At 42.2% G+C, this 13195-nt stretch overlaps 1 protein-coding gene across 1 annotated transcript in view; it reads right to left on the reverse strand.

Annotated features, from left to right (window-relative positions):
* The window catches only part of LOC117467443 (ryanodine receptor 3-like), a 155823-nt gene that overhangs the window by 101402 nt on the left and 41226 nt on the right, over positions 1 to 13195 (reverse strand). The window contains exons 5-7 of the mRNA XM_071201631.1: positions 12887 to 12965; positions 12214 to 12326; positions 10237 to 10336 (exon numbers count right to left, since the gene is read on the reverse strand). Of these exons, the coding sequence (XP_071057732.1) occupies positions 10237 to 10336; positions 12214 to 12326; positions 12887 to 12965 (292 nt within the window). The remainder of the gene's footprint in view (positions 1 to 10236; positions 10337 to 12213; positions 12327 to 12886; positions 12966 to 13195) is intronic.

The following is a 13195-nucleotide window of genomic DNA, read 5'->3' on the forward strand; positions in this document are numbered from 1 at the left end:
GTGTCTACACTAATAATACAAAGTTATTATTAGTATGCTGTGTGTATCTTGTGTGCACCGCCTAGTGGTTAAAGCATGTTATTGAATTATTTTTGTTGAATAATCTTATTTGATCAAAACAATATTAAGAGTACATACTTTCATAGGGGGAAAGTAGAAGGTCAATGATAGAAATATAGAATATAAAAAGTCAAGAAGATACTAAGTGATCTCTACAATAAAACAGTTTAGTGCTGGATGTACAAAGATATTAATAGGAGGATGTGCAAAACAGAAAAACGAATTAACCTTTATTAACACATTAAAAAATACTTTAGGTTAAGGTCTTCTTTTAAACAAGAAAAAAGCTCTGGGGGTATCTATCTACAGATGAATATTAAGCCTGCCAAAGTACTTAACTTCTAAAATATTGCTTTCCTGCAATGTTAACTATGTTGAAACACTTATTTTAAATGATATTATACACATTAATTATACTCTTATGTATGTAGATAGAATAAGAAATGTGCAGAATATGACAGTTTAATGGTGGAGGTATACAGACTGTATACCTCCACCATTAAACTGTCATATTCTGCACATCTATCAATATGTGTGTACTGTATAATACAGTACACACATATTGATAGATGTCTGTTGAGGAACCTGCGACCCAAGTTGTGTATAAGATCAATACACCTTAGAAAACCTTGAAATCTTGAAAGGGATATGCAAAATAGCCATTATACAGTTTTTAATTAACTATTAGTAGAGAATAACGAGTAACGAATATACTTTATAAAGATCTGCAGATAAATGTTTAGTCTTCTCAAGCACCAACTATCAAATATCTCTCCTGATTGTTGGCACTTGACAATCACCTTCCCTGAATTGTATTCAGGTGTAACTAAAGTCTGCTTTAAGGGTTGTTTATATTCCACATCATTAATCAGAATCTGCAAAGTAACTAAACTAAATGTAGTGGAGTAAAAATACCAGGTTAACCTCTGAATTGTAGTGGAGTAGAATTACAAAGTAACAATGAGCTGTCGTGTGGGTATATATTAATTCTGCCCATTATGGATACAAGCGATTTTCACCCATTTAGTAATTACATGTTTTAAATGTGTACACACCAATGTGTTTCCTGTCGCCTAAACCTCCAGGGCTGTACACAGTGTAATACTGTCAACTTCTACATTTGGGAAAAACGTCTTTTAAAACTACAATTCCCAGTAGAGACGTGCCATAGAGAACATGTTGCGAAACACAATAGCCAGCATGTGTAGTTCTGGTGCGGCGTTCGAGTCCAGTTTTGAATAGTCTGCCGTGGTTTCGTTCCATTTCAAAGAGCTTGACGCTCGGCGTAACCTTGGCGCAACATCACGGGGTTTGTCAACGGGACTGTAGTCCCAAACGATAGCTGGGGATTATGGGTAGTGTAGTGTCTTGGGCCATCCTAAATCTCGAAATGTCCCGTCTGTTTCTGGTGACTTTATTTACGGCTAAAAAGCATGCTAAAATGCCCAAGATTATAGAATTAAACGAATAAATAAAAACAAGGATAATTGTGTGCTATTGTTGAGTAAATAACAGTGTGTTATTTAGAAAAGAATAACAAATTAGAAGGAAGAGATTTTAAAAAATACAGATTTCAGTATTTTGAATCTCTAAACCCCATTTCTTTTCCTCAAAGACGACAAAAAAAGTCCGACATTATACGATTTAAAATAAAAACAAATAAATAAAAAGATAAAACACTGGCATGTAATACGTTAGAATAAATAGAATGGTTTTGAATAATAGATGACAGTAAAATCTACTTCACTTTACAGCCCCGCCCACTTTTGGGGAAACCAACGCTGTCATTTGAACGGCGATCAAGCCTGAAGCCACAGAGCTCTTCTGTTACTGTCCTTTCTTCTTAGAGGAAGTACAGAAACACGTAACTCTGGATTTGTTTTAATGTTTGAGGTGCAATGAACGACACAGCAGCTTTTTGGCATGTTAAAACTATTATGTTCTGCCTCGCACATGAGAGTAACAGCTGGCGAAATTACAGCCTCGCCTACTGATTTTAATTTAACCATATATCGAGCCCGATTGTCGATTTCAAAGGTGTGCTCTAAAATGATATTTATAAATGACTATTATCATCATTATAAGCAAGACAATAAATGGCAAAGATATGTAGAAAATAAACGTATTTCAGATACGTTCATAAGGAACGTAACCTGGGAGAAAACATGTTTCTAGAAGATATGTAGAAAATAAACGTATTTGAGATACGTTCATAACAAACGTAACGTGGGAGTAAATACGTTTCTAGCTAAACGTAATTGAGAATGCAGTTTAGTTCTGTGGGAACGTAATTTTTAGGAGACAGGGTTACCCACCACTGACTCAGGGAGGGAAAAGACTCTTTCTTTGATTTCCAGTTGATCCAAAAGAATTTAAAATTCTCACAGAAAATCAAATCTTGTAAAATGTTAACATTAAACTGCCAGAACGATCTAAGCTTCTCTGTGTTGGATAAAACCAAATCTAAAGAAACTAGCTGATGGTCTGTGAACCCAACCGGTTGGATGTGACAGTTCACTGCACGAGTAATAGAAGAAGCAGACATGTACAATCTGTCTAGCCCCCATCTAGCATTCTCATCCAGGTGTATTGTTTAACAGAGGGGTGTTTCATCCTCCACACACTCACTAAGTCAGCCTCTCTTATCACCTGTGACAGTAAAAAGGATGACTGAAGGATGAGGCTCCCGTCCTATTCTGTCTAAAGTGACATTAGTGCAAGCGTTCCAGTCCCCCCCCCCCCCCCCAGTATAACACACTCCCCCTGTACACTAGTGTCTAGCTTGTCTTTTAATAACTGAAAAACAGATACACGTGCAGGGCCCTGATTGGGTGCATAAACATTAATAAAAGTGAAAAAGAACTCTTAACAGTTCCACTTTCACCATCAAGGCTCGACCTGCCACTATCTCTGTGCTGGATACAATCTTAACATTTAGAGAGGGGGAGAAAAAAACACTACTACTCCAGCACTAAGGTTTGAGCCATGACTGAGTACATACTGACCCCCCCACCACATTCCCCAGTCCGTCTCATTCAGGCTATCACTGTGCGTTTCCTGCAGAAATATCACATCTAATTTTTTCTGATTAAAGACCTCTAACACTAAAGCTCTTTTCTGTGCACTTCTACCCCCGTTAATGTTTAAAGAAGCAACCCTTAAAGCCTGCTTTAGAGGAAGGAGATAGAGAAAAATAACAGACAGGTACACACAGCAGAGAGGAGACACCCAGTGTTGCATGATCATGTTGAAATTATTTAGACCTTTTCAGTTTCCCCCCTTTTTTGCTTCCTTTCGTAACTTTTTTCATAGTAGTTACATGCTTCCTGAGACGATAGCGTCTCTTTTCATCCAGCAGGTCTAACCCTACAACTTTCTGAAGAGTGCTCACTGTCAGGGCCGCCTTAATGCACGGGCTGACCTGGGCTGAAGCCCAGGGGCCTACGGAGATCAGGGGCCTATCATGAGCCAATAAAAAAGTTTAAAAAAAAAATGTAATTTAAAAAAAATTCGGATGTTTTTAAAAAACATTTAAATAAACAAAGTCTTGGCTTTCAGAATATGAAACTTTTATTTCCAAAATCACACGATAAATACATTTTTGAAGCTTGTAAAGGGAAGATGACAGCTCTCACTCGCCACTCACTCCTCCTCCTCCGGCTGACATTATGAATGTAAGGCGTATAGTAATCATAGATAACACGGCAGGGTCCGTTAGAGTTTGTTTTCATCTGGTTTCAAATAAACAAAGTCTTGGCTTTCAGAATATTAAAATTGTTTCGGCAAATTCAGATGATAAATACAACGATGAAGCTTGTAACGGCATAATTACAGGCGGAGAACGGAGTAACTTGACGTCACAGCAGGCATAACAACAGCCTGTGTTTCTCGTGAGTGTTTTCCCCGGGAAACAAACACAATACACACAAACGCAAAAATACATAAACACACACACTCGCGAGCTTCCCCCAGACCAGTAATCCAAACTAAAATATCTTCCCTCCGTAGTATTTTGATCATTTGCTCCGCTAATCAATCAGATCGATGGATTCCAGAGATTTTTCTCAAACATGATGACTCCGAAACAGTCAGTGGGCACCACTTAACAGCCAAATCAGAATGAGAATATGTTTCACATGTGACTTATTCAAATTGCGAGTGATTGAGTAACAGATGAAGGTTGTTTAGGAGAAAAAGTTTGAGAAGAAAAAGTTTGAGAGTGGCGCTCGGGAAAGGAAATTGTTGAGGGAAAAGGAGTTTTGAGACAAGCAGCTATTACAAAAAATGCCGAAGCTTACAGGTTATTTTAAACCTGTAGGCCAGAATGAGGAGGAAGGACAGATGAGTTCTATCCGAGCAGTAGCGGTGCCGGCCACGGGGCCTCGGAGCCAAGTAGGCCGTCTGGTTCTGAGAGCGATGGAGTAGCGGGAGAGGAAAAACAGACAGGAGGGACATTATCTGTTGGAGGAGATGGAGAGGACGACGAGGACTTGCTACGCGGAGGGGAGCCAACGGCAACCGGACAAATACATGAGGGAGGCCCGATACGTCAGTCATCTGGAGGAGAGGACCAGGCGCGAGTAGAGCAGAGTGGAGAAGTGCGATCACAGAGCCTGCCGAGGCTATAAATGACTTTCATTTGTTGTTTAACTAGGGGGCCATCAGCCCCAGGGCCTGATGGCAGGTTAAGGCGGGCCTGCTCACTGTATGAAGAAACTTGTTAGTGTCAGGGAAAAAGTCTCTCACTTCCACTGCCTTGCCAAAAGACTCATCTAAAAAGACATTAATCTCTTCCAAAGAATATATCTCTGCATTCTGAGAGAGACTATCTGCAACTGAAACACAGTCAGAATCCCCCTCACCGTCTGACACAGACGGTGGGGATGGACACCATCTCTGTCACCTCATTATTGTCTGCAGCCTGTTGAAGCTCTTTTTGCCGCCCAGAACCAGACGGCAGCTCCTGCTGTGTGCCAACAGCCTCCACCTGTCCCACAGCCCTGGTCCTCACCTGTCCCGCTACATCATCTCCCACCCGTTTATCTGTTTCCACATTTTTTCCTCTCACACTCACCACACTCTCTACAGTCCCCGTTTCATCTCTCACGACATTCATCCCTGCTTCATCCGCAGCCCCCGGGGCCCCGGCGGGTGCAGCAGCAGCCCCTGCGACACCGGACCCCGCGGCCGTCGCCCCAGCGGCCCCAACGGCGGGCTCGGCTGCCCCAGCGGCGGGCTCGGCTGCCCCGAGAGGGGTCTGCCTGCAGACCTCCACTCTCAGGACAGTTCCGGTGCAGACCTCCACTCTCAGGACACCTCCACTGTCAGTACAGGAAGTGCACGCTAAGAATTCCAAAATAAAATCACCACTATCGCAAATACAAAATAAAATCGGATCGTGACACTTATTATCTATATATATATCTATATAGATATATATATTTATTTATACATATAAATATGACATCTTGTATTTTAGTTACACCCGCTAGACAACAGTGGAAGGTTCGAGAAACAACTGTGTTTGCCGGGTGCACCGCGGCGGAGGTGGGGAGGTTCCAGCTGGGAACCTCCACCCCGCTGCGGGACCCATGGGACCCCTGGACGGTGCGTCTTGGACACACTTCATATCGGCCGGCGCGGAGGCCCTCCGACAGTGGGTCGCGTTTGCCATTCGATCAGTGAGAGGAGAGGAGAAAAATGCAACAACAATTGGCAATGTCCCCGGTAGAAACCGGGTGAAATAGCCAAAATAGTAATAAAACTGGGGAAAAGTGAAAAAAAATGTCCGAAAATAGGCACTCGTGAGGAGGGCAGAGTCCCCTGTCAACTCCCGTTACATTCCTCCATCGTGTCATTTGAGTGAAAAACTTTTACGAGAACCAGGCTGGGGGGGGGGTCAAAAGGGCTTGACCAAGGCCGACCCAAAGTGCACGGTGGGCGGACTCATCACCTCCGTGATGAGTCTCCATTGTGATTTGAAAACTTCCATCAAACGAGTCCTTCGGTGGGCGGGAAAAAAACGCGTCAGAATCGTCACTTCCTGTACTGACAGTGGAGGTGTCCTGAGAGTGGAGGTGTCCTGAGAGTGGAGGTGTGCACCGGAACTGTCCTGAGAGTGGAGGTCTGCAGGCAGGCTCCCATGGCTGCCCCGGCCACCCCAGCGGCCCCGGGCTCGGCCGCCCCGGGCTCAGCCGCACCCGGCGGAGCGGCGTGCCGTCTCTGTGGACATGCAACACGTTTGTGATCCGACTCCCCGCACTCAAAACACTTTACGTTCTCTGAGCTCGCATAAACCATATAAAAACCCTCTTCGTGCCTCACCCGGAAAGACACTCCAGTGTCTGAGTGGGACAATTCAGAAACATGAAAACCTGTCTCCGCAGAGATTGGACATGTTTTAGCTTTTCATCCTAACACCCCAGAGCAACAGTGCGGAGATTACTGGCAAATGTACCGAAACGCTTCAGCTCCCGTTCCAGCGCCTCATTCGGAATGAACGCCAGACACAGTGATCCGCGTGGACGTTGTCGCCAGCGGTGACACTTGAATATATTCCTCGTTTAGCATTAATCCGCTCTCAATAAGTTCCCTCACATATTTCTGGTCTTTCAAAAAGACCACGACCGCTTTGTTCATGCGGGAAGCATAGGAGATGTTTACATGACCGACCTGATCCCCCACAGCCAGCAGCACCTTAAGCACCTTACCACCAAACGCACTCCGTGTCTAGACTCTACACCGGCGGCGCCCCGAAGGACGCCATCCCCACCGCGAGGCACAGAGAAACACTAACGAAAAAGTATTAATCGTACTTGCAAAGAGTACAAAAATCCCAACGAAAGATCATACAGTTAAAGAAACGATTGAAACAGAAACAAACGAAATAAAAGTGAAAATCCCTCCTTCCCTCTTCAAAAACACACCTCCACCCAGGGGCGGATCTAGACAAATATTCATGGGGTGGCAAGAGGGTGGCAGGAGATTTTGAGGGGTGGCATCCCCTGACAGAAGTATATGCTGATTTAAATCGCAATCATATCAATCAATTAGGGGTGTAACGGTACACGTACCCGTACTTAAATTATTCGGTACGGGCCCTTCGGTTCGGTACACGTGTGTACCAAACGAATATAGCGTTAAACGTAAAAAATTGAGAACATGAACAACTTTCTGGAAGTAATCTATATCATTTAATTTCATTGGACGAGAGGCATACTATGAGAGCTGGTCACAGGAATGCGTTCAAATGTAGTCAGTAATTTGAGGAACTGTCGAAATGGCGAACGCAGATAAAGTTGAGCTGAAAATCCTCCAGCATCATTGAAGTCTCCGGTTTGGGAACATTTTGGTTTCGCAGTTACGTACAAGGATGACGGACAAAGACAGGTGGACCGAACCAAAGCTGTTTGCTGGCATTGTTCAACTAACATTGGCTTACGCGGCTGGCAATACATCACACTAATTTGAAAAGGCATCACCCGAATGTGAATATCACCGGTACCAAAAGAAAAAAGACTGAAGTGCAAACCCAACTCCCACTAGCATGTAAGCCTCCACCACTCGCAGAAAGTTCAGACCGAGCCAAAGCTATTACAAACGCCAAATATCCTTATGTTGCCATGTTAGCAAAGCGCTACCTGGCTGTATCTGCTACCTCTGTCCCTAGAGAGGGTGTTCTCCACAGCAGGAGACATTGTTAGTGCCAGCAGATCTGCCCTTTCGGCAAGCAATGTGGACAAGTTCATCTTTCTTTAAACAACATGAAAATACAATGACAAGCAAGTCATAATGTCAAGCTGGCTGCTTAGGTACTAGTACAGTTCAAATACAGATTATTTCAGTTCATCGAAATGCTGCACCTTAATATTTATTTTACTATATTTTGTATTTATTTGAATATATTAGTCACAGTTTAATAATAATTAAAAAAAAATATTTAATGTTTTGTGATAATTGTTTCTGCTGTACCGAAAACGTACCGAACCAAACTGTGACCTAAAAAATGTTTGTGAACCGTTACACCCCTACAATCAATCTTAACTTGGAAAGCCACAATATTAATATTTTAAATCAATCACATAGGTGATATTATTGTGGCACATCAGTAAAGCCTTACATATAAGGTGGCAGACGTAATTTAATGAATTTTAACTGAACAATAACTGAATGAGTTTGTCTCACTCTTAGACCAGCAGGGGTACCAAATCTATGCAGACTGCTGCAATAAGTACATTAATTAACTGTCTCATCGATGTTTGTCTGAATGAATATGATACTATTAACAATCATATTATTCCTATCAGCTGTCAATCACTGTTAATAAATAATAATAATAATAATAATAATAATAATAGATTTAATTTGTTAGCGTTTTTACAGGTGCTCAAAGACGCTTTACAGATATAGTGAAGAACTGTTATGATTCACATATTCATTTATTATTGAATAAACTATATTTTTGAGGAGTTAATGATGAATATTCATCAAGATGCTTGCTCACCCTCCTTCAAATTTGAAAAACAAGTAATTATATAATTATTGATATACAGTTACAACCTTGACTTTACATCAGAAAGAACAAACATTAAAGAAATCACTAACTGCATCAGTTAGGGTTAAAAAAACGTGTATTCAGCTAAAACATAAACATCGCTGCAGTTATTATCCAGTGGAAGGTCCTTACCTACTGGCCTAGTTAAATCAAAGTGGTTACTTTCTGTTGGCTGGGCAGTGTAGTTTTACACGCTGTCTGATTTTACTTTCTCAGGACTTAAAACTGTTTTTTGGGGGCAGACCCCCACAAAGAAAAAAAATATATACACGCATTCAAGGTCATCATCTTAACAGTTTGTTATTCTCATCGAGTCATCCGTGAGCAGAGCATCAAGTTGACATGTCTATTACAGCTGAATGCAGCGATTACTATTTTGTTCAGCAAAACGCCTCACAAACTTATTAAGATCAACAGCTGTAGTGCGTTTTGATTCAATGCTGAGTACAGCCAAACTTGACATTCTCTTCTCTGTCATTGTAGACCGCAAATACCTCATTCCTTCAGTGCTTGGGTCCGAACGAAAGGCTTCTCGTTTTGCGCCGTTCGTTCAAGTGAATTCGCCACCAATCATATTTCCACTCTCGCGCCAGGACCGGGGGGTTACATGACGTGCATCTTGTAGTGCATTCACTTGCACTCGGACATTAGAGACTTTCTCTCATAAATGTCCGATGAGCCACAACTTTTCTTTCAAAACAAAGATGCCAACTGGGGTGGCAGCTGGGGTGGCAAGACTATTGTTTAGAGTGGCAGTTGCCACCCCATGCCACCCCGGTAGATCCGCCCCTGCCTCCACCACAGAAGAAGAAGAAGAAGAAGAAGAAGAAGAAGAAGAAGAAGAAGAAGAAGAAGAAGAAGAAGAAGAAGAAGAAGAAGAAGAAGAAGAAGAAGAAGAAGAAGAAGAAGAAGAAGAAGAAGAAGAAGAAGAAGAAGAAGAAGAAGAAGAAGAAGAAGAAGAAGAAGAAGAAGAGATTTTTAAAACAAATTGTATTTGCATTTGTTTTAAACATACACCCACCCTGCAAAATAGTCGGGACAAACCTAATACATTACACAATCAAATAAATAAATAAACAGATTTTCATGAATAAATATCATTTGAAAACCCCATTTGAAAGCGTTAAACAGCATTCCACTAATTAGATAAAGAGACACTACGGACATTTTTGTTTGTGATTTTGCCTGCACTTTGATTGCTTGTCATCTCATAGATGCAATCTAGACAGACCTTGCATCTCAAGCACAACAGCAGATTACAAAGCGCAATTTTGCATTTTAGCGTACTTTTCAATAAAGCAATCCAAGCAGATGCGGTTATGGAAAACATTTGTCATTCTAACATAAAATGGATTTCTTCAACAACAAGGAATATGGTCACAGCCAAATCTCTACATTATCTATTTTCCGAATAACGAGATGCTTCGTAGCACCCCATCTTTAGATATATATTTGACATTAATCTGACAGCCTACACCTGCTTTTAGTGCTTACAGCTTTTACTGTAAGTGTATATTTTTTTCCTTCCATATGTTCAATGTATATCATCATAAATCACAACAGAATCATAGAGAAGGATAGTGACAACTTATGAAAGCTGGGGTTCAGTGTGAAGTCTCTACCTTCTTCTATGTTGCTGCCGGAGCAGATGGGATGGACGTTCCAGAGGGTTTGCATGAAGGAAGCATCCACCTGGATGTTGCCGTTGGAGATGGATAAGTGCTGCAGGAAAGAAGAATCAATTAGAAGAAGCATTTACTTGCCTACATCAACGCTGTTGAAGGGACATGTGTCAAACTGTCAAAGACAGTCTGTTGGGAAAGATGGAAGGAAGTTTTCATTTTTACTTCCCTGGTTTTACTTCTCTGTTCTACATTATCAATTATTTTTGTACAATAATACCAACAACAACAACAACAAAATGTTTTTAAGATAAATCTCTATTGACACTGGGTTTGACATGAAATGTAATGTTGATATTGACGCAGTTCAGCTTAAGTTTGAAACTCTCTGTAATCATTGATCCAGATACAAACTCCAGTTTATTATCGAGCGTTGAGGGAAGCATAAAACATGACAGACAGATGCCTCGAGTGTTTGGGGATTCATACCATCTGGGATGCTGTGTGTGTGTGTGTGTGTGTGTGTGTGTGTGTGTGTGTGTGTGTGTGTGTGTGTGTGTGTGTGTGTGTGTGTGTGTGTGTGTGTGTGTGTGTGTGTGTGTGTGTGTGTGTGTGTGTGTGTACAGGGGTGTATTTTCCCAGTTTTTGTGTGTCCAAAATCTACTTTGATGGCAGCTGTGTCCTGATGATCCTCTCTCTCCAGAGCCCCTCACAGCCTTGAGGTTCAGTCCCCACATACCACTGTGTGGGTGACAGATAGATATGGGTGACAGTAAGACTATAGTGGTCATCTGGCCTCGCCCTTGTCGCCATGGGGGGGGGGTAAACACAGCCTGGCTGCTGTCACCAACTTCATGGGTCTCAGGGGACATGTTTCCAAGGGTCGCACAGGGCTTTGATCGAAGCATAGAGAGCAGGGAGGCATCTTGATCAAATGGAAGCACTCTCTGACTGTTGGTAAGTCTTCCCTTCAATTCTCTCGACAATCCTTCATCCGATTGACTTCAGACTTGTCAGGTGTACTACTGAGGATCAAGGAAGTGCAGTGAAGGGTGCAAGCTTTTGAAAACTACAGCATATATATTTTAGTAGGGTAAAATGTAGTTGAGAGAAACAGCATGCTGGGTACATCTCTCTCTTCATCGCTGGCTACGGTACAAGAACAGATGAGGAAAGAGAGGCCGGAGACATGGCATTTTAGCTAACTCAAACATGAGTAATGCAACGCTGGAATGAACTGTATTGTTCCTGCAAACATCGTGGCGCCCAAGAGTTAGCAAACAATGCGTAAACTCTATGCTATGGGACGCGGTTATGTCCTAGCAGGATTATTGTTCAGGACTTTAAGGGAGCGCAGTGTAGATATTTGGCTGAGCAGTACATAAGAAAACGCAAACAATGTGCCTGTTCCAAAGGCACGTTTTAACCGGGCACTACATTAGTAACGGAAAGAAGAAGGTTACTGCTGAAAAGGTCAGATCAGCGGTGCAAGAGGAACATAATCTGTATTGATAGCAAGGGGGTGAGGGGATGTGACGAGGATGAAAACAAAAGACAAAAAAGAGTGAGTCCTTTGAAATGGCACTGGCAGCATTCTGAAGAAATGGTAAATCCAACCAACAAGACATTTCAAGTTCGAATAAAATGTCATTGTGAGCAGCCGTGAAGTCATCCGGGATGTAAAAGGTGTTGCTTTTAACGTTAAAAGCCAGGAGAGAGGTCACGACGAGAGTGCAGCAAGTGGTAACAGGATTAGGATAATCTGAAATGTTGTCACATCAGGGGAAGAAGACTTAATGCCTTCCTACTAAGACATCTATATTACACACACACACACACACACACACACACACACACACACACACACACACACACACACACACACACACACACACACACACACACACACACACACACACACACACACACACAATACACACACTAGCTCTAGGATCAAACAGCAACCGATTCACTTACAAGGTAACGCTCCGAGGACACGCTGACGAGAATAAGGTCATCCCCAATCCGCACTTTCTCCCCTTCTGATCTCTGTTTGGAGGCAGGGTGGATGGTCCACCAACAGGCTTCACCTACAATGACACACACGCACACACACACACACACACACACACACACACACACACACACACACACACACACACACACACACCACACACACACACACACACACCACACACACACACACACACACACACACACACACACACACACACACACACATGCTGTCTCCATATTGTATATAAACAACCTAATATAGTGAACATCTTTGTTTGTAATTACTAATAATGCGATGAGCCGAGGGTAGGCAGAAATGAGAGCTTGAACAAATGTAGATGCACCAAGGCAACAATCTTTTTAAGTCATATTGAGGTGACTGCTGATCCTATGCACTGTATGGAATAAATAATGATGATGATGCATTTGTATGTTTACAGTACTCCACAGGGAATGTTTACTGATAAAAGACGCTTATAAACAAATAAGGTGCGGGGGGGGGGGGGGGGGTTTGCAGACAGCCGAGAGACATAGATAAAGTGAAAGAAGCAAACAGTGAGACAGAGAACAGAGACAGGGACAGAAAGAGCTAGTGGGATAGATAAAAGCAAAATGTACAGGGCTTTTCTTTTACCTGTTGAATCCTCCTGCAGACCGACGTCAAAGGACAGCTTATCTGTCTGAGACCTTGATGTCTTCAAACAGGCCAGGTACTGTGTTCAACAAAGCACACAGGACAGAGCTGTCACACACACACATACAATAACACACACCTCTGCAGAAGACCTTTCTCACATGTTTATGTGCCTGCCATATTCTTAAAGGGGAAATTCTCCACCTTTCATGTGGACATGTAATCAGAGTTGATGGTATATAAAATCGTAGGTAAAAAAAATGAAATCATTTCAGTTTATTTTCTACACTAACTACCTTTTCAACTGTG

Source organism: Pseudochaenichthys georgianus, chromosome 22, assembly GCF_902827115.2.
Source record: "Pseudochaenichthys georgianus chromosome 22, fPseGeo1.2, whole genome shotgun sequence".
Taxonomy (NCBI): Eukaryota; Metazoa; Chordata; class Actinopteri; order Perciformes; family Channichthyidae; genus Pseudochaenichthys; species Pseudochaenichthys georgianus.